Consider the following 23,895-nt stretch of genomic DNA (forward strand, 5'->3'; position numbering starts at 1 on the left):
CAGGTCTCGTATGGGAAACGAGTAGTGATACAAGGTCAATACTAGTGTGATCCTTCAAGTTCCCAGATTGAGTTTCTTATCTTTTCTGAGACCTCTGGCCCTGGTGCTGTCATGATCTCAGCCAATCAGCTTTGCACGGTTTCCTCCACGCTCGTATCTTGGATGGCCCTGCTTTTGCTCTCCTTCGAAACGGTTCTCTCCTCGGAGCAAAGTTGAGCGGATCAACCGATTTTGATGCTGAGAACTCTTCTCCCTCCTCGGTTCGTCGATCGTCAGCCTTGTGTTTCACACATCGAGCTCAGGAACAATGGGAAAAATATTCGATGTCCCCAAGACTTCAACCAAGTAGATAGCACCACATCACTCGCAATAAGAGAACGGTAATCAAGTCAGACGCCCTCGAAATTGGCCAGATCCCCGCTAGTTTCACGATAAACCATGGAACCACACAGGACACAGGCCCTATCTATCGCCCACAGGCAATAAAACAGGAACTGGGAAAGAAGCAGGGTTCCGAACAAAGTCAGCTCGCCTGGACTGGGAGCTGGTCCTGCCATGCTACATGACCAGTCGAGCCAAGCGGCTTCATGCCAGGGATAGCCAGAGTCTGGCTTTCTTCATCGAGAAACACCCAATGGCATGACGGTGGGCGATGGTCACTCGCCAGACGCGGACCTTACCAGTTCGATCCAATGAACATCGCTTTCAAAGAAGTCATGGTCCACCCCCCTCGCCGGGGATCTCTCGACCATCTTCCTTGAGTCTGTCTTGTTCTCGTTCTCCGCATCTGGGGTTTTGCTGTGTAGCTCGTTCCGTCCGTGGTTTTCGCCTTCACTCGTTTGCCCACCAAGCTGTCATTCTTTTACAATCGCCTCTCTTTCGTTTAGGCAAAGGCCCCTTCTATTAAAGTCATTCGCTTCTTGACCTCCTTTCTCCTACGCTCTTTCCGGCAGTGCTACTTTATCATGACCAGCCCAACAAAGACCGACTACACCCACCGGTAGCCCAGCGGATTAATTATATGGCATTGATATCGCTGCGGACTTCCTAACTTCTCCACGCTTTCCACGCCATAGCCAGCCATCACCAAAGACACCATACCAAAATGATATTCCCTCTCCTCTTCCACGTCGCCATCGTATCACTGTTAGGCGCCCTGCACACCTCACACGCAGCAAACCTAGCGTCATGGAAATCCCGCTCCATATACCAAACAATGACCGACCGCTTCGCACGCACAGATGGCTCAACCACGCACGCCTGCAACACAACCGCAGGGCTCTACTGCGGTGGAACATGGCGCGGCACCATCGACCAACTCGACTACATCCAAGGCATGGGCTTCGACGCGGTCATGATTTCCCCAATCATTGAGAACATCAAGGGCCGCGTGGAGTACGGAGAGGCCTACCACGGGTACTGGCCGCTAGACTTGTACTCGCTGAACGACCACTTCGGGACTCACCAGGACCTGCTCGATCTGCGGGATGCTCTGCACGATCGCGACATGTACCTCATGATGGACACGGTGATTAATAATATGGCTTATATGATGAAGGACGGACAGGGTGTTCCTGGAGATATCGACTACAGTGTTTTGAGCCCGTTCAATAATTCAGAGTATTACCATCCCTACTGCAAGATTGAGAACTGGAATAATTTTACGGAGGCGCAGCTTTGTCAGACGGGTGATGAGCAGGTTGTCCTTCCGGATCTGTATACAGAACATACAGACGTGCAGGGTATGCTTGAGACCTGGGCGACCGAGATTATCAGCACATATGGCGTGGACGGGTTGCGAATCGACGCAGCGAAACACGTCAATCCGCAGTTTCTGAAGCAGTTCGGCGATAAAGTCGGCACGTTCATTACTGGGGAAGTTCTGCAGCGAGAGGTCAGCACCATCTGCAAGTACCAGGACAAGTATATCTCGTCGATGCCGAATTACCCGATTTACTTCGCCATGCTCGGTGCGCTTACGAAGGCGGACGAAGACACAACAACCACCTTCTACACGACGGTCGAGCAGATGAAGGCTTCCTGTTCGGATGTCACTGCGCTGGTCTCATTTAGTGAAAACCATGATCAGCAGCGGATTGCAAATAAGACGGATGACATTGCGGTTTGTGACACCCTCCGGTTTCCTGTATTAGGATGCTGATATAGATACCAACCAGATCGCCGAAAACATTCTAACGTTCACCATGCTCTTTGACGGCATCCCGATGATCTACCAAGGACAGGAACAACACTTGGCCGGCGCGGGAACCCCGCAGAACCGCGAGGCGCTCTGGCTGACAGAGTACGACACCGAGGCGACGCTGTACAAGCACATCGCCAAGCTCAACAAGATCCGCAAACACGCCTACCGCCTGGGAGAAGATTATCTATCCGAAGTCACTAATCCTGTCTACCGCGACGACGCGACATTGGCTTTTAGCAAGGGTATCGAAGGAAGACAAGTCGTGATGGTCCTCTCCATGCAGGGCGCTCGCCAGGCAAAGTCTTTTGATCTTACGCTTCCCGTGACGTATAATGCAGGCACACCGGTGACGGAGGTACTCGGGTGCCAGAATTACACGGTGAACAATGAGGGCGAGTTGATTATCACTATGGATAAGGGGGCGTCGAGCGTATTCTTTCCGACGAATTTGTTGGACGGGAGTGGTCTTTGTGGGTTTAAGCTGGACAATATTACGCTTGGGGAGTTGAAGACGGGCGAGGAGCCGCAGGGGTCGTCGGGTGCTCGTACGCTTGGGAGGATGGGCGATGGTGTTCTGGTTGTGGCATTGATGGTGCTGTTGATCTTGTTCTTCTAAGCGATGGCCTGATCCCTTGCATTCTTTCGCCGTCTTCGCTTCTCCTGTATATAATTCATTGGCCATCCGTTGGATGGATCGTGATACCGATCCCCTGATACCCTCGGCTGATCGCCTACTACTAATTTTTCTCATCCTCTCAGACTTCAGTTCCCCGTTTTCTTGCATCCGCGATATTACGGAATGCGAACCAGAAATTAAAATGTCTCTAACGACCGTTAAAATGACATCACATCCCAGAAATGCCATATGGGACCTCGAATGATGGAAATCAATGGGCTCAACTCCACCTTGACAACATCATCCCTTCCTCCTCACAAACCTCCTCAATCGCTGAATTCTCTTACATACCAGAGCACCCAGCGAACAAATCACGGCAGTGCTGGAGAAGTAAAAGCGCCCAAGACCCATCACAGACCCAATGTTTCAGGACTGAAAACATGGGACTGAGGGCGTGGACCTCCTCAGCCACGAGGCCAGACGGAGAGACCCGACATGGTGAAATTTTCTGTGGGCGGCGGACTTGGTAAGCAGACCAGAAATAGAACAATTTTGACACCCGTGGACAGGTCGGAGCTAAAGCTTGCTTGGGAAAGTGCGTGTACTGGACTTGGCTTGTTTGACCTGTCAGATTATCAAATTTGTACCACGGCTCTCTTGGAGACAGCTCCGAAGTCCCGAAATTCAATACGGAGACTTAGGTCTTATGCTCGAGGTCGAGCTTGTCACTGTACAATTTACGGTAGGATACATCGCAATGCCATCATTACTCTCCTGCTGCTTCCCACGAAGAAGGAGCAGAGACGCAAAGAAATGGAAGGCCATTGAAGGTGCGTGGATGCTTCATCCCTTCATACCAACCCGTGGACCACGTACTTAAAAATCCCAAAACAGAAGCTGCTACAGAACTCCAGCTTAGGTCGCTCCCTTCGTGGAACGCCCAAGAAGAAAATCCTCTTCTATTCCAAGGGTTCGAATGGCACGTCCCTGCCGACGGCGAGCACTGGACACGCCTCCGTCGGGCCCTACCCAGTCTCGTTTCTCTGGGCGTTAGTCAAATATGGCTTCCGCCCGGATGCAAAGGGATGGACCGCAATGGAAATGGGTACGATATCTATGATCTGTATGACCTCGGTGAGTTCGAGCAGAAGAGCGCTCGGGAGACGAAGTTTGGAAGCAGGGAGAAATTGCAGGAGCTCGTTGATGAGGCGAAGAGGTTAGGCGTCGGGGTGGTTTGGGATGCAGTGCTCAATCACAAGGCTGGGGCCGATCGGGTCGAGTCTTGTCGCGCTGTTATGGTGAATCCAGAACGTCTGTCACCTATCTCCAGACTTCCGATTTTCTTTACCTTCCCACGTGTTTGCAGGAGATGAACAGCGATATTGATCAACATGCAGGACGGACCGCGGACATCTCCAACCCCACCGAGATCGACGCCTGGACTGCCTTCGACTTCGCGGGCAGGGGCGACAAGTACAGCAGCATGAAGTACAACCGCTCGCACTTCTCCGGTGTAGACTGGGATGACAAGTCTCGGAAAAACGCCATCTACCGCATTCTTAGCCCCTCCAGAAATGCCTGGGCAGACGATGTCTCCCATGAGAAGGGAAACTATGATTATCTCATGTTCGCTAATCTGGATTTCTCCCACCCCGAGGTCCGAGAGGATCTCCTACATTGGGCATCTTGGATTACGTCCCAGCTATCGCTATCCGGGATGCGATTCGATGCAGCAAAGCACTTCTCCTCAAGGTTTCAAAGAGATTGTGTGCAGCATGTGCGAAAGACGGTGAATCCGGATTTCTTCGTCATTGGTGAGTATTGGACCGGGAATATTAAGGAATTGATAAAGTATCTGGAGGACATGCAGTATACCGTTTCGGCATACGATGTGCCTCTGGTCAACAACTTTTCGAAAATATCAAAGACACAAGGGGCAGACATGCGAACACTCTTTGATGGGACGCTCGTGCAGCAGAGGCCTGACCATGCTGTGGTAAGTCGGATGCGACTATCAATGGATCTATCAATCGGGCAAGGCTCACCACCTGAGATATAGACTATCGTCACCAATCACGACACGGTATACCTACCCCCCTCCTCCATACAGGGTATTCATGTCACCCGTTTTCATTCTGCCAGCTGACTCATGCCCCGTAATACAATGTAGCAACCCGGCCAAATGATGGACGTAAGTCGCCCTCCCCCATCACCCCACTATTATACTATGGAACCGATCAAAATAACAACCGAATGCAGACACCCATCTCCCCACCCTTCAAACTCCACGCCTATACCCTCACCCTCCTCCGCAAGTCCGGCCTCCCCAGCCTCTTCTACGGCGACCTCTACGGGATCCTCTCGAACGTTGGAAAGCCCCTTACGCCAGCATGCAAAGGGGCTTTACCGCTCCTCGCACGCGCAAGGAAGCACTTTGCGTACGGCGAGCAGCAGGATTACTTTGATGAGCCTCACTGTGTTGGTAAGTTGTCTGCCGCTACGGGGTACCCGGGCTTAACTTATATTTAGCCTTATCTATCCGTACATTCTCTATTTACCTGGAGGCACAGTCGGCTAACAACGAAATCCTGCAACAGGATTCGTCCGATACGGGAATGGCCACCATCGCTCGGGCCTTGCGTGTGTGTTAAGTAATGCTGGCGCTGCCACGAAGCGCATGTACGTTGGTCTTGGGCATTCACGGGAAGTCTGGATTGATATACTGCGCTCTACTCCCGGCTCCGAAGAACCATTCCAGGGCCAGGACCGAGACCAACCAGCGAAAGTAATTATCAACGAGCGCGGGTACGGCGAGTTCCCTGTGCCAGCGAGAGGTGTGAGCATCTGGATTGAAATGAAGGCTGCGCGGCGGGAGGAGATTGGGTTGTGGGAGAGATTGTAAGCTCCTTTCCCAAGCCCTTGGCTTTGCCTTTTTCTTATCTTTGACGTTTTTTCTTTTTCCTTTTCTTGGCTTTGTTTTTGAGTGACTGTGCGGCTGTGTTTTGCCTTGCCTCGCCTTGCCTCGCCTTGCTTGCGTTGCTAACTTGCTTGTCTTTTCTGCAGTGACAAGAACATATATGAGTTTTCCAAGTGATTTTGCTAGCCTTAAGACCATAATTCACCCAACGAAGTTCCTTACTAGGTTATCCTCCACTGCCAAACTCCAAACTCGACTACAGTGGAATGCACCTCCAGGAACATGTAACATAATAAACCAATGCTATAATCAATCCCATGCCCATCACCACACCAGTCTTATATCCAAATTGCGTGAGGTGGAAACTCCTTCACCCCCCAAAAGAGGAAATCCGAAATACCTTCCAACGGAAATCCAGGAACGTCCTCGCAGCCTCGCAAAGAATCAGGATTCAGGATCCAAGTCCTCTCAACCAAGCCTGCAAGCCAGCATGGCCTAACAACCCTTTCACTCATCCGATCGCCCAATCAGCACCCAATTGAAACACCCAATCTAACCGAACAATGGCACAATTCAAAAAGCGGACTCCGAAAGACACTAATACGAACCCTGGCAAGCGTGCACCACTGTCTCAGCGCCACGCCCAGGAGAAGAATCTGTATCCGCAGCCCGGTGAAATGGCTGTTTTTGACCACAGTTGAGACTGAATTGTGAGTTGTGAAATTTACGCGGCGTGGTGCGGCGATTTCGAATTTTGTTTTTGAATCTGTGAGTGTTAGGTAATTTTAGAAATGGTTCCGAAGTTCCAGTACCGTTCCGAGTCGGAGGATAAAGCCGATAGATTCTATTCGTCGTGTCGGTTTGGTCGGGTTTAGTTCGGCGGAGTCAGTGGATTGTGTCGGGCTCTCCGAGTTTGACGGCTCTGAACCTGGATCTGTCGCGGTTGGAGCATTGTGATTCATGGACTATGGTATTTGCAGAGTTTTTGTTGTCAAGTAAAATGAGATCCGATCGTCTGGTGAAGAGATAATTGGCGATCAGGATAGTTATTGATGCCCTAAAACCAACTGGGATGGCAAGAATATATATTCGTTCTCCAACTGGGAAACCAGGTCCAGTCCCTGCATAAGAGCAAGCGAATTCGACGCTCAACCACGACTATCGCGCTACCAGTTCCTAGCTCATGCGATAAAATGAAAATAAATAAAACCATAACATTATTATCCGACCTTCATCTATCAATATCTCATTCTCCTTCCTCCTACCATACCATACCATACCATACCAGGCAAAGAAACAACGACAAAGAGAAAACCTGCATCAACGGGAATACATAATTTCGCAAAATCAAGGCCCAGATTAACTCGCGCAAAGATAGATCCAGTTCGAGCCGAACGACCGAAAGCGCATTTGCCAAGTCGAGACCTGGGAGTGGACTGAAGCTACCTAACCAACCTACAGGTTGAAAAGCAGCGCACCACCCAGCAGACCCGCAACAGCACCAACAGGGACACCCAGAGCACCAGCGGCATCACCATCAGCCGTATCGCTGACACTAGTATCAGAGGGCGAGGAAGACGGCGACGCAGCAGAAGAGGACTCAGTTGACGACGCTGAAGTGGTAGACGTGGTAGTGGTAGAGGGAGAAGAGGTACTGGTGGAGGAAGTGCTAGTAGTGGAAGTGGCAGCGGATGAGGACGGAGTGCTGGCCTCGGAATCAGAACCGGAGACAGTCACGTTAAATTGCTGCGATTGCGCGAGGATGCCGGTGTTCTGGGGGTCGTTGGAGAGGAGGCTGATTTGGTAGCCTGGGCCATCGGCGAGGCCCTTGATGCCGTCAACGGTGTACGAGCCGTCTGAGGTGTCGACATCATGGGCGATGGTCTTGTCGATGGGGGGGTAGACGGCGTTGTTGACGAGGTGGAGGTCGAAAGATGAGGCATCGCCCCTGGGATTGTCAGCAACGTTGGGTGATGTTGTGATGGGTGTAAACGACATACTGGACGGAATCCCACTTCACATCAAAGGACTCGGAAGGGTCAATATCAACATTCTTCTTGGGTTCCGTAACAGAGATGGCTGGGTACATTAGTATGAACTCTCCAAGTTCGCGAGGGCAAGGTATCATACCTCCAACAGAGACTGCAAGAGGTAGGACAGAGGAAACGAGGGTGAAACGCATATTGGCGAATTTAACAAATATAATGAGTATAACGAGTGACTGGTGGTATACTAAGTAATGACGAGGCGGGGGAAATCGAGGTTGATGAACAAGCGCCGGAGAAGAGGTCTCTCGATGGCTATAAATGAGGCCCGGACAATCAAATCCCAATCAAAGGTTGTTCAATTTGCTATAACGTAGAGAGCCCTGCCCTATCTTTAAATCCACCGAACCACCGTTCGAGCCGTCTATGAACAACCGACTGGACATGTGGATAGTGGAAAATAGTGGAAAACATCCAGAGCTTCATCTCCAGGAGTGAGACATGTCTAGGGTAGTGGTACCTGGTAATCTTTGCCGGGATACAGAGGCTGTTTGGGAGTAATTTTCACAACTCGATAAGAACCGTGTTAATTTGGAGAGAGGGACTCTCTGGTGTGCCTTCGTACTTAGTAGTCCCATAGCACTATTTAGTATATTCTATAATTATCTTTAACCAAGGGTTTAGGACGCGTGGCAACCTATCTTAGCGAATCACTATACCTTACTAGATATTTAACAAATTTGAATATTTTCAGCAAAAAATAAAGGACAAAAAGCAATATAATATCTTATTGCAAGAGGCATTTTAATCCTGCTCCCCCTGCATAGATTTGCGTACAAATTTTTGATAATCTTCATCAGCTCTGGCCTTCTCCATCGCTATTGCTTCCTTTTCTATGTTGACTAGTATTAGTTAGAGTGACTACGTCAGGAGCGTATTTGCTGGCGTATTGCGTGTGTGTCCCTATCAAGTGTCTAGTATATACAATGTAGCTTTTAGAACTTATATTACTACTATTTATAAATAGAGTCTCTAGTTGACTAGCTTTAAACACTCTGCTACTTCAGGTTTCCTCATGTTACTAATATGAGTCAAGTTTGATGCTAGTAATAGAATTACTTGTGGTCCTATGTACCAGCTATAGGCTATTCTAATATGCATCATAAACCATGAACCCATCTTGGTGTGACATCAAACGCAGGATTAGATCACCCTATTCTTGATTAGTCGTCCCACAGTACTGGACCCCAAATCATCATCGGTTAAACATCAATACCCGCCGTGCTGTGACAATCTCTGGCCGAGAAAATGGGGCAGTTCACCCGATACCACGGCCGTCGTCGCCGCAAATGGCATTGGGGTGGACCATCTGGACCTGACGACGGCAAGTACAGACTATATTAACGCTATTAGAGAGGAGAAACGCAGCAATGTACGACCTTAGCAATGAAGATAGTGCTTACTTTAACAAGCTAGTAGTGTTGTATTTGGCCACATGGTAGCAGATCTTCTTATCCAGGAGCGCGAGGACCTGGGGGAGTATATTACTGCAAATAATAGGTTTAGCAGGAGGATTTCGAGTAGGAAGTATGCTGCTAGGGATAAGGAGCATGATGGAGGTATTCAGGACGCGTTTAATCGGTTAATTGTACTATATGCGTATATGCGTATATGCGTGTATTTAAGGTGTGATACTAATAGTTGAGGCAGAAACATATTGAGAGTGTCCTTCTCATTGGTAGCTACCCCTACCATACAACATTCCCCGTCAAGATTACTACTAGTAGTATGTCAAGGCTGAACATGGAGCAGTGCCTGTTGGCTGCCAAAATTTCTTATCCATTAATAATAATCTCTCAAGGCTAGAATTGCCTGCTCTAGTATCCTAGCAAATATTATTATAATAATCCTAAGAATTACAAACATCTTTACTACTAAACCACGCACTAAAACCCCTAACCTATAAATAGGAGTATAAGTAGGAGTAGCTATAGTACTAGAAGTTAGACATATACTAGAGGTAATAGTAATACTTATAGTTAAGCTAGGCAGAGGACAGTGTGCTTATAGGAATAACTGCAATACTAGAGCTCTAATTCTTGCCCTTTATCTTGTCTTCTAAGGTTGTATTTAATATACTTAAGAATATATTTATAATTCCTTTTACTTTACTATTAACAAAGTTAGAAATATGTAAACCTAATAATAGTCTTGCTTATACTACTTTAGTACTAACTTTACTACTAGCAACTTGGCCTTTGATGGCCGGACCACAACATCGGGCACGGTGACAAGCACCGGGGACTGCTTCTCACAGACCTTTTGACCCTTGAATTGGATGGACATGGCATCAATGTCTTGGCTTCCGGCCTCGGCGTGACATTTTAGGTCGTCAAGACTTAATAGCCGCCCAGGTCCTGTACAACCTTGACGAGTTCCTCTGCGACACGGCCTTCATAAAACCCCTTCTTGCCGTCTGCTACTAGTGCACGGAAGGTCTGGGCGAGCGTTGGGTTCTTCATGATTTCGCCAGCAGACGGGCTTCTCACGCCTTCCTTGGCTGACGGCTCTGCCTTGAGCAGTTCCTTGAAATTCGGGGATGCAGACCGGAGGAGAGGCTCGTGATCACGCCACTGCAAATGGTTAGGATAGAAGGACGTTTTCCCTTAACGCTTCAATGTCGAAACGGTTACTTACAAAAGAACACGACAACTCAGAGACCGGGAAGCCTTCCTCGGCCAGCTCGATGGCCGGAGCAAGGATGTGCTCCAGAGAGAGCTTGCCACTGCCGAACCTCTCAACCGTGTCAACCCATCCCGTCGCCACGCCAGGCGTTGTCACAGACGATGCGCTTGTCTTGGGAATCGATTCCGTCTGACCGGGGAGATTCCAATCGGTTTTGATCTGCTCGAGGGTTGCGTTGGCAGGGTATCGGCCAGACCCATTCATGGCACGGATGCTTTTCGTTTTGGCATTATAGAACAGACTGAGCATGTCACCTCCATTGCCAGTGGAGGACGGTTCGGTGACATTTAATGCGGCAGCTATGGCATGGAATAGTCAGCTTTCTTCTGTCGGAAGGGTATCTAATGCTAGTAAAGGTCCTTCCCGACAGCTATAGCAGCGTCCTCTAGAATAAAAAAAAATGAGAGCATGTTGCGTGGTAACAATGGATAGGATGAATCGTACCGCAGCATTTCCTCTCTCCCGCAGAATCCTCTATCCCGCAGCGGCGGCCGGAGGTTGAGTGCAGGTTACTAACCCATTTGTGCTGTGGACGACACTTCTCTTGCTGGAAAACGGGACGAAGCTCGGGTTCTGTCTGCAATAGACAGCGTTCGAGTTGAGAGGCATTGTCGCGCTTGCGACGAGTACAGATACTAAGTCTAGATAACAGTCCAAGTCTGACCTGTAGTCGTAATGTGCGCAACCAGATCACCGATTAGACAAGAGGGGGCGAACAGAGAGGTGTGATTGTTCTGATTAGAAAGAAAGGGACATGATAAAAAGGGAGGATGTTCATGTATCGGCCCGAGACTCGGGAAGTCAGGGTTTGAGAGCCGAGACATAGGGGTCTGTTGATAGCAAAGTAACGCGCTGCGATAGCTGATACTTTTACCTAAAATAAATTGGATAAAGAGTTTTGGCATGATTGGTATGTGTGAGAGATACCTTTTCTCGAGAGGTGAAAGATAGGCGCGTTCACTGTGGGGCGACTACAGGACACAACTCCAGGGCACAGATAATAAATGTTCGGCCGATAAAGATGGGTAAATCATTTCCCACTGTTGAATAAAGCTTCGATAACCAGTACATTACGATGATGATTCCCACATCTGGCCGTCTGTCAGCCATGTCAGTCAATCAAGCCACATGGAGACCAAAGGAACTATTGCGCCCGAGGCCGTCATACCGGTGGTAACCACCACCCCTGAGAAGTATGGGGACGGTGATGCAGCCCTGATGTTCCTGTCGCGTGAGCATGAGGCGGGTGTGGTTGATATCGCGGAAACCAGTGCGTTGCGGTGGAAAATTGACCTGCGAATCATGCCGATCCTCATGAGCCTCTACTTCTTGCAGTATTTAGACAAGACGTTGCTGAACTATGCTGCCGTCATGGGGATCAAGGATAACCTGAAAGGGAACGAGTACAACAATATCGGAACCATCTTCTACGTCGGATACCTGGTCGCGGAGCCGATCACCGCGTACCTTATGCAGCGCTTTCCCATTGGCAAATATACTGGGATCAATGTCGCCTGTTGGGGCATTCTAGTAGCCTGCCATGCCGCCTGTCAAAGCTATGCCTCTCTGATGGTCGTTCGCGTCCTCCTCGGTGTGTTCGAGGCTTCTGTGGCGCCATCTCTCATCCTCATCACGGGCATGTGGTGGACCAAGCCGGAACAGTCGCGCCGGACGGGGTTGTGGTACAGTCAGATTGGAGTGGCACAGATTGTTGGACCCGCGATCTCGTATGGCTTCCAGCATGTGAACTCCGCCGCGTTGGCGAACTGGCAGATCCTGTTCCTTTTCATGGTAGGTTGCTGTTGGACTGCAAGGGTCTCGAGAGCACAGGAAAGCTGACCAAGATATATTTCAGGGATGTCTTACCACGATGGTTGGAATCGCCATTATCTTCCTCCTTCCAGACAACCCGATGAGTGCCTCCTTCCTCAGCACCGAAGAGAAGATTGCGGCCATTGAGCACGTCCGCGTGAACCAGACTGGGGTTGAAAACAAACATTTCAAGCCGTACCAGGTGGTGGAGCTGTTGCTCAACGACAAAGAGACATGGCCGTTGTTATTGATCACTCTCTTGGCTATGATCGACAATGGTGCCGTGTCCAACTTCTCCAGCATCATCATCGCGACATTCGGGTTCTCGACGCAGCGCACCACCATTATCCAGATGCCTTCCGGGGCGGTCTCGATCATTGCCACTGTTGGGGCTACCTACCTCATCGGCTACAGTGGACACCGCTCCTACATGATTGCCATCATTACGATACCCAGTATTCTCGGCGCTGGCTTGCTCCTGGGTATGACTGTTCCCTGGAAGACTATGATGACTGATCAACTAACCAATCGCCCTCCCTATGGCAGGCCTTGATGAACAGTATAAAGTGGGCAAGCTCTTCGGCGTTTATCTCCTGAACGCATGCCCGGCCATACTTCCTATCATCTACAGTTGGAATTCCGCCAACACCAGCGGATATACCAAGCGCGTGATGCGCAACGCTCTGACCTTGATGGCGTTCTGTGTAGGTAACCTGATCGGTCCCCAGCTGTTCCAGAGCTCCGATGCGCCCAGCTATAACGCGGCCAAGATTACCCTGATTGTGTCTATGTCCGCCGTGGTCGTGCTGGCGCTTGCTCTTCGACAGCTCATGGTATGGGAGAACGCCAAGAGGGACCAGGAGCAGGCTGGGCATGAGGTCGAGGCGTCCGCAGTGGGCCTGGCCTTCTCGGATCTGACAGATATTCAGAACCGTCAGTTCCGATACGTATATTAACCATGAGCTAGATCATGGTGGTGTATTGACCTATTTTTCCTTTGTTCCCCGCCTTTCTTTGTGTTTTGTACATAATTACAGGCTTTCGAGACAATACTTTCAAGTCATCTTAAGTATCTCCCATGTGTAAGGGAATGGTAGCTAGTCGCTAGCTAACAATGCCTGTGAAATATAAAGAGTTTGTTAAAGAACTGTAAAAGGAAATTATACAAGGCATATTAGTATACCTATAGACTTGGTAGGATCTAAACCCTAGTAGTTTAATAAGAGCTGCTTATTATATAAGATTAAAGGCCAAGTCCTTATATTCAGGCTTCAGCCCATAACAATTAAACCGCTTTGAGGCCCTAGGCAAGCATGTCCCTGTACTATTAATCTTATAGAATTATTGCCCAGGCGACTTGGTCTATATTGCTTTCTTTTTTCTAGGATTTGTATTAGTGACTAGGCTCTTCATTTTTTTCTGATAGTAATAGCAGGTACATTCAAATTTACTGAAGAGGGCAATGACACTCGGTCTCTAGGAGCTGCCAAATCTTCCTAATAGTTAGTAATATACAAGCATAGTAAACTAGCTACTTAAAGTAGTACTTTACAAGTAAATATAAAGTTGCTAACAGACTCCCTGTTTAAGATATTCAGCGCGCTAGGCCTATCTTGATAGTGAAACTCTGCATGAGACCCTGATCTGGTTCAAAGACCCTTCTTGCGCCCAGTTCTTCGACCTTGCCGTCTTAATATACAACACTCCCATTAGTGCGCTGAACAGGGTTTATTAACCTCGACCCTTCCCTCAAGCCAGAAGTGTCCGCCGAACATCCCCCATGCTGCCAGTAATCGGGTAGACACTCCAGAGTCCTTGGACAGTCGCTCTAACTGTCACAGGACTGGATAAATCGGTCACCTTTAAGCCAGCGCCACGGATCGCCCTCATTCCACTGGTCGTATAATCGCTGGGAAGTTTGTGGATCGCATTTGCTCCAGCATGTGCTCGTTACGCCACCATTCCTGGACGGCCCCCAGTCTTCCCGGCACTTGAAGTCCGAAGGGCAATCGCTTTGCTTGTAGCAAATGGCGGCTGTATCGTCGCCAGGTGATTTGAGCCAGCACCAGGGGTCGTCTTTGGCCCAGTCTCCGCGGACGGGGCGGGAGGTTTCGGGATCTGGGGATTGGCTGGGTTCAACTGGATCCAAGATAAGCCTTTTGAATTTGAAGGGAGGAAGTACGAAGTAAGTCCATGCGCGAGGAGGATGGTAAACCGGGACAAATTCCTGACTGGCCTGGACAGATATTCAAAATGGCGGACCCGAAGGGCAAGGTAATACTCAGCACTCCCAATGGAGTAGGTGTGGCTTACTTTCTTATTGAACATAAGCGAAAGTTGGGAGTCCGGGCTCCTACCCAGGTGCAAGTATTCAAGACAATGCATAGTGGTCACGAGTGGATTCATCTCCTCTTCCGCATCGAGAAGGTCAAGAATCCGCATTGAGAGAGTGAAGTTCTGGAGTGAGGAAGGTAGTGGGCTTAGCAATCAGTTAGCTGAGTTTTTTGTACTCAACTGTCCGTGGATTATCTCGTGTAGCAATGCCATTGAAAAGGAAAGTCCTCTGAGCAATCCATGGCCCACTGCTGGAGGAGGAACGCCGAGCACTTGTTTGGTTACTCTGCAGTCCTGCCAGTGCTCGAATCCGTTGAACATCAGAAGGCTGACCCCAGTCCCCTCTCAAACTCCCCCCCGGAAGTTGTCACTGGCACTGCTCACCCCCAACTCTCACCATGGATCCCTTCGAGAAAATACCCCCTGAGCTTATCCGACAGATTATCCTCTATACAGCTGATTTTGCTACCGTTGAAAACGTCATCTCCGTATCACCTCATATTTTTGCTGTCCTCCAGGCTCATCTGACCATTACACGGGACCTGATACTTGACAACCCCATCACGAGCCTGCCGGAAATGCAGAGGCTATGCTACAACATCGCCCTTATAAATAGCCCTTTGACTCACATTGTGGATCTTCCAGACTACCAGCAGAGTTGCGAGGGAACACCAAGTTTCAGCGATGAGCAATCACTCTGCCTAATCCAGACAGCAGCACAAATACAGCGTCTTGCATGTGCCTGTCTCTCTCTCATCCAGCGGAACCTTGTTTCCGCCGTCGAGCATCTCCCGGCTAGTTCTATCAATGGGCCTGAACGTGCAATAAAGGCCGTCGAACCCTTCTCCTGGATCGAAGAGTACCGTGTATACTGGTCTCTCTGGCACCTCCGGCACTATTCTGATCTTCGCAAGGCCGCAACACAACATTGGAGTTGGTCCGAATCATCGGTACACGGTCTGGACGCATAGAATATTTGGAACGACATCCATGTAATAACAGCAGAACGAATTTGGACTATTGCCGCCCTTCTATCGGACCTCGGCCTTGCTCCAACATACAGACACCATATCGAACAACGCGAGCTCCCGTATCTCCCGCAAGATCTAGAGGACGAAGAAGTCTCACACGCAGCCTGGGATTACGCCCGGGAGGTACCGGTACCCTTCTTCGACTCATTCATCCTGCCGTCCGCTCTGCCATTGCCCGTCTGGAGTTCACACCAAATTCCAGAGCGAACGGACGTGACAGAGACCTGGCGCTTTTGCCAGGGTTCCGTGGCCAGGACCAATATCATCTGCGATCCTTCATGACTGCCGCCCAAAGCCTCGCGCGGAAAGTACGCCCGTCTGAGGTTCTGTTAAACATGAAGCCCTGGCGACGCCTGGGGTTAGTTATCTGGGACACCTGGCGCATGCAAACGATCGGACTGTACCGAATTGGCAACTCACGCCAACTTCCTACTCCAGATGGTGACTTTCTAGAAGCGCATAAACGGTCCTGGGGTCCGACCCGTTCGGATATGTTGCCGAGGTGGCTAGCATTAATTGGGGAGGAGCTTGATTAGGGGACGGTCCTGGTACCCGGTCTTGAAGCAGAGACGTGGAATCACGAATCCCCATGCCGGGTACCGCGGAGTATTTTCTTACTTATCAGAATTTTTATAGAGAAATATGCCAGCTTTGGCGATTCCTCGGAGATTTACGGTCGCACGGACGAATGGCCTGGGACTATCAGGATGGTAGGACATGGAACCCCATTAATCACAAACAACCATGCTCCGATAGGATGGAGGGGTGTTTCTTCCGCATTCGCTATGTTATATCTCCCGGTGATATCCTTATCAGCAAGGATGAAAGGAAATATACAATTGGCCCCAGCGCAAGACTCTCGTATGCTCTTCGATTAACATTGGAGCAGATTCAATGCCATAAGCAGATTACACCATATCTTACGAGGAGTATCCTTTTCTTGGTATGGGAACCGAGACTATTCCGCAGCTAGCTTCTGGGGCCGTTCCAATAGTTTCAGAGCCAGGCCGTCAACCTACGTCGAAGATCGCGATGCGGTCGACCCATCAATCACTCCGCCGCTAAGACTCCGGTCTCAGCGCGCTTCTCTGGCCCCTGCTGAAAGGTGCCCGTTTCAACTTGTCTCACAGCCTCCTCCTCCTCCTCATACGGCCGACGTAGGACAAAAGCCCTAGCCCTACTCTTCGCCTTCGTAACCCGATTCATCACCGGGTCAAGGACAGGGATAGCCCCGCGCCTCTCCCGGTAAATCATCAACCCGTACCCAACCATCACACAAATCCAGTACAGATTGTATGAGATCACAGAGCCATACGTCGCCGAGTTCGTCCACCCCAGCAGCGCATTGAAGATGCCCCACCCGCCGCCGCCCCCAATCTCCGGGTTGCAGCAATTGACGTGCCACACGATCTTCCTGATGTCGTAGGAACCCGCACCAGACCCGGTCTCTGACGCGTCACCGCCGACGGCGCGGTTCCAGGCGTTGTTTTCGAAGTACCAGACGCCGCGCGAGAAGAGCCCGCCCGCGACGAGGTAGAGGAAGCAGGTGGAGATTGTGAGGAAGATTTGCATCGACGTTTCTCTTCCGCCTCTGGGATTATTTTTATTAGCTCTGCATTTTGTATCCGAGAGTCGCGGGTTACTTACCGGTAGATAATGTACCCAATTACTATACCAGCGAGAAGCCCGCAGAAAACAGCCAGGGGAAACGAAGACGCCGGAAGCCCCAACCCAACACCACCGACATACACAACACCCTCTAGGCCCTCGCGAAGCACCGTGATAAACGGGAGAATGAACATAGCGTATTTCTCGAGCCACCGCTTCACACGGCCCTTTTTCGACTCGTTGGAATTGTTTTGATGGGTGAGGGCCTTCGCGAGCTTCACGCGCCATTTATCCTGGAGCTTCGAGACGCGGAGCAGCGCAGCACCCATTATCGTGATGACGATCGAGGCGAGGATGCTCAGGACGCCCTCCCAGATATCCTCCGTCTTGGAGAATGAATCCGTTCCCAGGCTGTAGAAGGCGCCGACCATGCCGCCGCCTATGGCGAGGCAGATGAGGAGACCGAGGGCGCAGCCTACCCAGACCTGTCGCGGATAAGCTTGAGCCCTGGTAAAAAAAAAAAAGAAAAAAAGAAAGAAAGAAAGAGGAGAACTGTTGGGCGTGAGGGTTCAGAGACATACTTGCTTAACCAGTCGTTTGTAGGTTTGGCGATCGTCATTGTAGAGCGACTGCTTCAAGAAGGCGAGGAGAACAGACACGATGACCGTCGTCTCGAGACATTCTCGAAAGCAGATGAAGAAGACTTGGATTGTAGAGTTAGTAAACAATTGTTCTCGTTTATCGTTTGAAACGTACCAGTGACCGCGAAAACTCGATTATCGCCCATGGTGTCGGCCTGCCGTGGGAAAGAAAAAATAATCTGATCCGAGGGAAGGGGGAAGGGTTTGATTGATAAGGACCACTCTCGCTGGTTATTGGAGCGGCGCTTGAAAATTACAATACGAGAATAAGCTTCCGAAGGGCCCTGCGCCCGTCTTCGCCCGAGTGGCTTCAGTCCTCTGCCCACTGGCGAGTGTGTGCGCTATTTTCCCAAAGTTTGCTGGGAGACCGCCGTGCTGTGATTTGTGGGTTTGGCCAGCAAACAAAGGTCCCACTGCGATCATGCTTCTTCACCTGAGTTTTCTGTGTGATTCCACCCGCAGCAAGTGGGGTTCGTTCATCTGCGCCATTGGGCTCGAGTCGCATCTGATGATGACTGCCCAGGTGCTGGGACACAGAATCTCAATTTGAGTGCATTGGGCCTATCACAGCTCTTCTGCTCGAGGACGTCTTCCAGATGTGATCGTCCCTCTCCAGTGGGGGTTCAGGGTCCTGACTTTTGTGTCTTGACTCTTGTACAACCCCCCGCATTTGTCACATTTTGTTAGCCATTCGTCACCGTTTACGATCGAGTACCCATGCACGTGGCTGCCTGTTGTCTCAGGGTCTGGTCCCAGGGGAGTGGCACCACTCGACGGACTCGGCCTCGATTTTTAGTTGACGTGCTTTATCTGATTGATTAGATAGACTTAAACTTTCCTCCTCTCAGGCTTTTTCGTTTTGTTTGTTGTCTCAGCCTGAAGAGGTGTCTTAAACTTTAAGACTTTTCCTGTTTGGGATTTTTTCTCCCGTCGGTCCCAAGCTTTTGCAAGCTTTGGTGTGGGGTGTCCGCCAAGAATCCAATCCTCTCCAATCAATTGCGGTCGGCGGATCAGATTAATTTCAACTGCGGGGCCGACCGTAGCCTGGCTCCTCGTCTCACACTGGCGAATCCCCCACTTGTTTTCAAGTCGTACTCGTATTATATCTGTGAGCGTGACGGTTTTATCAATCTTCATCTTCCCACTTTTTGTCTCTCAATTCTTCTTCCCCAACGGGAGTCCCTTCCTCCAAGACAGAACGCCGAAAAAATGGCGCCCGTTCGGGATCTCCTGCTGTGCCTCACAGCATTATTACTGCTCGTCAACTGCAATGCCAAAACCGTGACCTACGATTTCAACGTCACCTGGGTGACCGCAAACCCGGACGGTCTCCACCCGCGCAAAGTCGTCGGGATAAACGGGCAGTGGCCGCTCCCTGTGATCGAGGTTGACAAGGGCGACCGGCTCGTGGTGAACATGTACAACGGGCTCGGGGACAAGAGCACCTCGATCCACTGGCACGGGATGTTCCAGAACGGGACGAATAACATGGACGGCGCGTCGATGGTCACGCAGTGCCCCGTGCCGCCGGGGGCGTCGATGACGTATAACTTCACGGTCGAGCAGAATGGGACGTACTGGTATCATTGCCATACGGACGCGTGCTACCCGGATGGGTATCGGCAGGCGCTGATTGTGCGTGATGAGGGGGCGTATTTCCGGGATTTGTATGATGAGGAGCTTACGATTACGATGAGCGATTGGTATCATGAGCTTATTGAGGATATTCCGTTCATTCGGGTTGAGAATCCGACGGGGGCGGAGCCCGTGCCGGATTCTTTCTTGTTTAATGATACGCTGGGCAGCAGGATTCCTGTTGAGGCTGGGAAGACTTATCTGATGCGGCTGATTAATATTGGCGCCTTCGTCGCGCAGTACTTTTACATTGAGGACCACAGTTTCCGCATCGTCGAGATCGACGGGGTCTACGTGGATGCCCAGGAGACCGATATGTTGTATATCTCCGTCGCGCAGCGCTACTCCATTCTCGTGACGATGAAGAATTCCACAGACAGGAACTATCCGATTGTCACAGTCGCCGACTCAGTCCTGCTAGATGCCATCCCACCGTCCCTCCAGCTCAACCAGACCAACTGGCTCGAGTACAACAGCAGCGCAGACCACCCACAGGCCGCCATGAAGGTGGACGTCGCCTCGGACCTCGTCCCATACGACGACATGCACCTCATCCCACACGACCGCATGGAACTTCTACCAGACCCGGACATGACGATCGAAGTCGACGTGATCATGGACAACCTCGCCAACGGCGCAGGCTACGCCTTCTTCAACAACATCTCCTACACCAGACCAAAAGTCCCCACGCTATACTCCGTGCTTACCGCAGGAGACCTCGCCACAACCCCCCAAGTCTACGGCGAATACACAAACCCCTTCATCCTACCCCATAACAGCGTCGTCGAAGTTATCCTCAACAACCGCGACACAGGCTCCCACCCCTTCCACCTGCACGGACATAACGTCCAACTCGTCAGCCGCACCCCATCCTACGGGACACACTTCTACGATTTCGCTGACGGCGACCCAGTCCCCTACAATGCTGTCGACAATCCCCCGAGTAGGTTCCCGCGGTTCCCGGCGCGACGGGATACATTCGTCGCCCCGCCACAGGGCAGCGTGGTCATCCGGTTCGTGGCCGATAACCCGGGCGTGTGGCTATTCCACTGCCACATCGACTGGCATTTGTCGCAGGGCCTGGCAATGTCCCTTATCGAGGCTCCGCAGCAGATCCAGGAGCGGATGTCGCTGACAGACACTGAGATATCCAATTGCAAAGCGGCGGGGATGGGGTATGAGGGCAATGCGGCCGGTAACGTCGATGACTTGCTGGATTTGAGCGGGCAGAATGAACAGCCTGCGTGGTTGCCTGCGGGGTTTACGGCGAGGGGCATTGTTGCGCTGGTGTTTTCGTGTGTGTCTGCGGTGTTGGGGATGGGGTTTATTGCTGTTTATGGGCTTTCTGGGATTCAGTCGAGGAATGGAGAGGTTGCGGGGCCGCAGGATGAGGATTCCCGGGATACAATGTAGAAATTTAACATGGGCTGTTGGCGTGTAGCGTTGATAATATACAGTATTCTCAGGGGACTGCATTCATGAGGTTGATTTAGGGTACGAGGTCTCGTAGCCCTAAGTTAACTCCCTGTGCAATTTTCTGACATGAATCGTAGCTTATGTACCAGCTCCTGGGGGCTATTACAGTGGCCAAGCTTGTACAGCACCACCCCCGTTTGCCGGTCCCGTCCCAGGAGGACACACTCGTTTTCATGGTTGTTAGCACAGCCATAGGCCGAGTGTCATACGGCAACGTTGCGCCAAAGCTCGCCCAGACAATCCTCCAAGAACGACCAGGGGTCTTACCGCTCAATCCAGCCCAAAAGGCGGAAGTTTCGGGAGAACTCTGCCTATTCCGCAAGTTTTCAGAAAAGAGTTTACAGTGGTGGCTCGATCGCATCTTTCAGAAGAGCGAGGTCGATGAGCTCTCAAGCAGGGCTCTTGCGTGAACTCTACGGCGATGAGCTGTGAGTCTGTTCTGTGGGAGGAGGCGGTTCCGAGATGAGGAGGGAGAATTGTTTTTTTCTGGATTTATTAATGTTGAACTAGAGTCACATGTCATCTATAGCATAAAATTGGTATTTGACCCTCATTCCCTTAATTACACGAGTCCAAGTTGTGTGGCGTATAATACTCAAATGGTATTCTCTATATCTACACCGTGTTGCTTGCAAGTAAACGAGTGACAAGGCCGGACCAACAAATCCCATACTTGCAGCACCTCAAGAATCTTGTAAAGCTGCTTTACGCCGGTGCCATCATCCTCAGCTTCCGAGTCATATCCACAGATCGAAACAAACGGCAGATCCTGAGGAAGCTCGCCGCTATCGATCAGTTCCTTGCGCAGGTAAGCCAACCCACAGAAACAGTGTTTATTGTATCTCATGTTTAACGTGTCCCACGCATACCGAAATCTAGGCCTGAGACGCTTCTTGAACATCGCATTGTCATGGAGCGCAGAGCGTACATCGCTCCAGCGGTCCAGCAAGCTTTCATCACGCTCCATGTCTCGACACAGCAGCCAGATTATCGACTCCGTATACGAGTCGGGGTTGAGGATCTTGACCGGGTAAAGTTCCGACCACGGTCCAGACGGGCCTGTTCCGTTATTTGCACCTCCCGGGTTCACTAGCATGTCAGTGTACATTACAAGTGGGTGCGAAGGAGCTTCCGACGATGAGGTGCTTGGCAGATTTGCTGGCATCTCTATAGAAAGTCCTTCTGGCTCGCCGCCAGCAGATAGGCCTGAGTCTGGCTCTGTGGTTGTTGCTGCCTTACCCAGCCAGCTATCACAGTATCTCTGGGCCGCTGGTGAAAGCGAGGGTGGTCCCTGCGCTTCCTCCCACGCTTCCTTCTCGCGGGGAGGCGGGGGCCAGACGGCCATCTTAGCGGGCAAGGACGGATCAGTCGAGAGCATCAGGTCTAGATCATCTGCGGCGGGGGGTCCGGGCGGGATCTCGGGCATCCAGAAGAGGATCTCGCTCTGGCGGAGAAGATGCAGGACGTGGGTATCCAGATGGAAATGGGCGGCGCCCACGGGGTGACGGCGGTTGTGTGCGAGAATGGCGGCGAGGTTATCCTTCGACCAATCGCTGACTCCCTGGGCTTGATCTTGCGCTAGATCCACGAAGAGAGGTTGTTGTGGATCGCGTGGACGTGCATTCCACTTGAGGCGATCACTGCGTAGCTCCGAACACTGGGCATCTGTACACAGGGGAAGCTCTGCGGCCACGAGAGCATCGGTTGCGAGTTGGATTTGTTTATCTGGGATAACGAATTCGATCTCCTAGTCAGCGTTAGCAATCATAGTCGCATGTCCTCTGCTTTTTTTGGGGGGTGGGGGAGGGGTGGGGGGTCTACCGGAAAATGCCTGTCGTTCTGGATCAAGCTCACAGCAAGCCAGCCCCAGAGGACGTTTCCAACGTTGGCTTCATCGAGAATGCGCGCCATGTTGACAGCGTGCTTTGCGCCGAAGGCTGGTTCTGTGGACTCGGTAGACATGTTTTAGGACTTTGTTTGGTATCGACAGGCTTTGCGATGCCGGATGATAAGCGACAGAGACAGATTGATCCTCGAGCGTCGAGGGAGGAGGATTTATACTTACTGCCATGACAAAGCGGCCATGAGATGACCGGAACTTGTTGTTGAGGTTCCTTTTTTGCTCTACCTGCCTTCATTCTCTATCAAAGGTGAATCGTCACATGACAAGGTACCAGAAAGGTTGGTGTTGGCCTGGAAAAAGAGGCCATTGTCCAAGTTTCACCATTAAAGGAATATATAAGCAGTGTGGGTTTCACCTGAGTAAGAACTTATTTAGTTAATCCAAAGCGCTTTTGATATTTGAGCCCCTGTAACTTGTACAAGCCATTATATTTGCTCTTTTCCCCCCTAGCGTGTTGTTGTGTGATCAAACACCCATACAGCTAAGATGCAGACCCATAAATTTTGTTCAAAGGTAGGCAGGAGTATTAGTAGTCGGCCATCATTCCCACAATGAAGAAAGTAAAGAAGATGCCCAGGCAGGATCCCGCTTTGCCAGGAGAAACAAAGCATCCTCTTTCAAGGTGCCCCCTAGCACATATCAACCCCTCGAAAAGGCATACTATAGATCCTTTATATGTTGACCATGAATTCACCCCAGGACTTCAGTTGTATACAGCTGAATCAATATTAGAATCAGAAATGAGTCCTTCTGTCGAGCGTCTCAACCCCCTCGTAGATCTGGCCCATCGCCGCGAACACCTCGGGCGCGAGCTAGGCGCTTCTGGATCTCGGAGCCAAAGGAGTAGAACATGCATCTATTAACACCAGTCAAAACCAGTTTCGGCACTAGCATAACATGTATAGTCTTCAAAGTTCAAGTCTAGATTAGAATTACGATTGGGGTTACTGGGACTCCGTACTCAGGACACAAATTTGTCTGGGCGACCT

The 23,895-nt window shown here is 50.7% G+C and overlaps 10 protein-coding genes across 10 annotated transcripts; 6 read left to right on the forward strand and 4 right to left on the reverse strand.

The window, feature by feature from the left end:
* Positions 1-960: 960 nt before the first annotated feature.
* Positions 961-2,819, forward strand: BJX67DRAFT_389064 (alpha-amylase; the record flags this gene model as incomplete). The annotated part of the gene is made up of 2 exons (XM_071034449.1): positions 961-2,122; positions 2,178-2,819. Exons 1-2 carry the CDS (start codon positions 1,106-1,108, stop codon positions 2,817-2,819), a joined length of 1,659 nt encoding a protein of 552 aa, XP_070890426.1. The 5' UTR covers positions 961-1,105.
* A 757-nt stretch (positions 2,820-3,576) lies between these two features.
* BJX67DRAFT_377218 (alpha-amylase) lies at positions 3,577-5,721 on the forward strand (the record flags this gene model as incomplete). Its single annotated transcript, XM_071032051.1, has 7 exons — positions 3,577-3,649; positions 3,714-4,130; positions 4,217-4,815; positions 4,879-4,902; positions 4,990-5,010; positions 5,079-5,301; positions 5,417-5,721. The coding sequence occupies 7 exons, from the start codon at positions 3,577-3,579 to the stop codon at positions 5,719-5,721; spliced, it is 1,662 nt and encodes a 553-aa protein (XP_070890427.1).
* Positions 5,722-6,779: 1,058 nt separating this feature from the next.
* Positions 6,780-8,060, reverse strand: BJX67DRAFT_161434 (GPI anchored serine-threonine rich family protein). The gene is made up of 3 exons (XM_071024954.1): positions 7,867-8,060; positions 7,737-7,815; positions 6,780-7,684 (listed from the first exon to the last, which is right to left on the reverse strand). The coding sequence occupies exons 1-3, from the start codon at positions 7,916-7,918 to the stop codon at positions 7,192-7,194; spliced, it is 624 nt and encodes a 207-aa protein (XP_070890428.1). The 5' UTR covers positions 7,919-8,060; the 3' UTR covers positions 6,780-7,191.
* A 1,855-nt stretch (positions 8,061-9,915) lies between these two features.
* BJX67DRAFT_342264 (gamma-glutamyltranspeptidase) lies at positions 9,916-11,222 on the reverse strand. Its single transcript, XM_071028008.1, has 3 exons — positions 10,911-11,222; positions 10,419-10,765; positions 9,916-10,354 (listed from the first exon to the last, which is right to left on the reverse strand). The coding sequence occupies exons 2-3, from the start codon at positions 10,713-10,715 to the stop codon at positions 10,121-10,123; spliced, it is 531 nt and encodes a 176-aa protein (XP_070890429.1). The 5' UTR covers positions 10,716-10,765; positions 10,911-11,222; the 3' UTR covers positions 9,916-10,120.
* Positions 11,223-11,569: 347 nt separating this feature from the next.
* On the forward strand, positions 11,570-13,397 carry BJX67DRAFT_342266 (major facilitator superfamily domain-containing protein). The gene is made up of 3 exons (XM_071028009.1): positions 11,570-12,257; positions 12,322-12,760; positions 12,825-13,397. The coding sequence occupies exons 1-3, from the start codon at positions 11,595-11,597 to the stop codon at positions 13,232-13,234; spliced, it is 1,512 nt and encodes a 503-aa protein (XP_070890430.1). The 5' UTR covers positions 11,570-11,594; the 3' UTR covers positions 13,235-13,397.
* Positions 13,398-15,010: 1,613 nt separating this feature from the next.
* On the forward strand, positions 15,011-15,583 carry BJX67DRAFT_377222 (uncharacterized protein; the record flags this gene model as incomplete). The annotated part of the gene is made up of 1 exon (XM_071032052.1): positions 15,011-15,583. The coding sequence occupies one exon, from the start codon at positions 15,011-15,013 to the stop codon at positions 15,581-15,583; it is 573 nt and encodes a 190-aa protein (XP_070890431.1).
* A 190-nt stretch (positions 15,584-15,773) lies between these two features.
* Positions 15,774-16,322, forward strand: BJX67DRAFT_342269 (uncharacterized protein). The gene has a single exon (XM_071028010.1). It carries the CDS (start codon positions 15,922-15,924, stop codon positions 16,177-16,179), a length of 258 nt encoding a protein of 85 aa, XP_070890432.1. The 5' UTR covers positions 15,774-15,921; the 3' UTR covers positions 16,180-16,322.
* A 64-nt stretch (positions 16,323-16,386) lies between these two features.
* Positions 16,387-18,052, reverse strand: BJX67DRAFT_342270 (FTR1 family protein). Its single transcript, XM_071028011.1, has 4 exons — positions 18,008-18,052; positions 17,833-17,954; positions 17,291-17,736; positions 16,387-17,234 (listed from the first exon to the last, which is right to left on the reverse strand). Exons 1-4 carry the CDS (start codon positions 18,036-18,038, stop codon positions 16,694-16,696), a joined length of 1,140 nt encoding a protein of 379 aa, XP_070890433.1. The 5' UTR covers positions 18,039-18,052; the 3' UTR covers positions 16,387-16,693.
* Positions 18,053-18,948: 896 nt separating this feature from the next.
* Positions 18,949-21,032, forward strand: fetC (putative ferrooxidoreductase Fet3). The gene has a single exon (XM_071028012.1). It carries the CDS (start codon positions 19,102-19,104, stop codon positions 20,938-20,940), a length of 1,839 nt encoding a protein of 612 aa, XP_070890434.1. The 5' UTR covers positions 18,949-19,101; the 3' UTR covers positions 20,941-21,032.
* A 566-nt stretch (positions 21,033-21,598) lies between these two features.
* On the reverse strand, positions 21,599-22,965 carry BJX67DRAFT_377225 (uncharacterized protein; the record flags this gene model as incomplete). Its single annotated transcript, XM_071032053.1, has 2 exons — positions 21,599-22,750; positions 22,825-22,965. 2 exons carry the CDS (start codon positions 22,963-22,965, stop codon positions 21,599-21,601), a joined length of 1,293 nt encoding a protein of 430 aa, XP_070890435.1.
* Between the last annotated feature and the right edge of the window lie 930 nt (positions 22,966-23,895).

The sequence above is a fragment of the Aspergillus lucknowensis genome (assembly GCF_044049455.1).
Source record: "Aspergillus lucknowensis strain CBS 449.75 chromosome Unknown BJX67scaffold_3, whole genome shotgun sequence".
NCBI classification, from domain to species: Eukaryota; Fungi; Ascomycota; class Eurotiomycetes; order Eurotiales; family Aspergillaceae; genus Aspergillus; species Aspergillus lucknowensis.

Excerpts from the sequence above, each read along its gene's own strand:
- fetC (XM_071028012.1), top strand. The coding sequence starts at position 19,102 with ATGGCGCCCGTTCGGGATCTCCTGCTGTGCCTCACAGCATTATTACTG.
- BJX67DRAFT_342269 (XM_071028010.1), top strand. The coding sequence starts at position 15,922 with ATGACTGCCGCCCAAAGCCTCGCGCGGAAAGTACGCCCGTCTGAGGTT.
- BJX67DRAFT_342266 (XM_071028009.1), top strand. The coding sequence starts at position 11,595 with ATGGAGACCAAAGGAACTATTGCGCCCGAGGCCGTCATACCGGTGGTA. Across the intron at positions 12,258-12,321 it reads AGATCCTGTTCCTTTTCATG|GGATGTCTTACCACGATGGT; the intron begins GTAGGTTGCTGT and ends GATATATTTCAG. Across the intron at positions 12,761-12,824 it reads CGGCGCTGGCTTGCTCCTGG|GCCTTGATGAACAGTATAAA; the intron begins GTATGACTGTTC and ends TCCCTATGGCAG.
- BJX67DRAFT_161434 (XM_071024954.1), bottom strand. The coding sequence starts at position 7,918 with ATGCGTTTCACCCTCGTTTCCTCTGTCCTACCTCTTGCAGTCTCTGTT. Across the intron at positions 7,816-7,866 it reads TCTTGCAGTCTCTGTTGGAG|CCATCTCTGTTACGGAACCC; the intron begins GTATGATACCTT and ends TAATGTACCCAG. Across the intron at positions 7,685-7,736 it reads GTGAAGTGGGATTCCGTCCA|GGGCGATGCCTCATCTTTCG; the intron begins GTATGTCGTTTA and ends TGACAATCCCAG.
- BJX67DRAFT_342264 (XM_071028008.1), bottom strand. The coding sequence starts at position 10,715 with ATGCTCAGTCTGTTCTATAATGCCAAAACGAAAAGCATCCGTGCCATG. Across the intron at positions 10,355-10,418 it reads CTGAGTTGTCGTGTTCTTTT|TGGCGTGATCACGAGCCTCT; the intron begins GTAAGTAACCGT and ends AACCATTTGCAG.
- BJX67DRAFT_342270 (XM_071028011.1), bottom strand. The coding sequence starts at position 18,038 with ATGGGCGATAATCGAGTTTTCGCGGTCACTG. Across the intron at positions 17,955-18,007 it reads TCGAGTTTTCGCGGTCACTG|TCTTCTTCATCTGCTTTCGA; the intron begins GTACGTTTCAAA and ends CTACAATCCAAG. Across the intron at positions 17,235-17,290 it reads ATTGGGTACATTATCTACCG|AGGCGGAAGAGAAACGTCGA; the intron begins GTAAGTAACCCG and ends AAATAATCCCAG.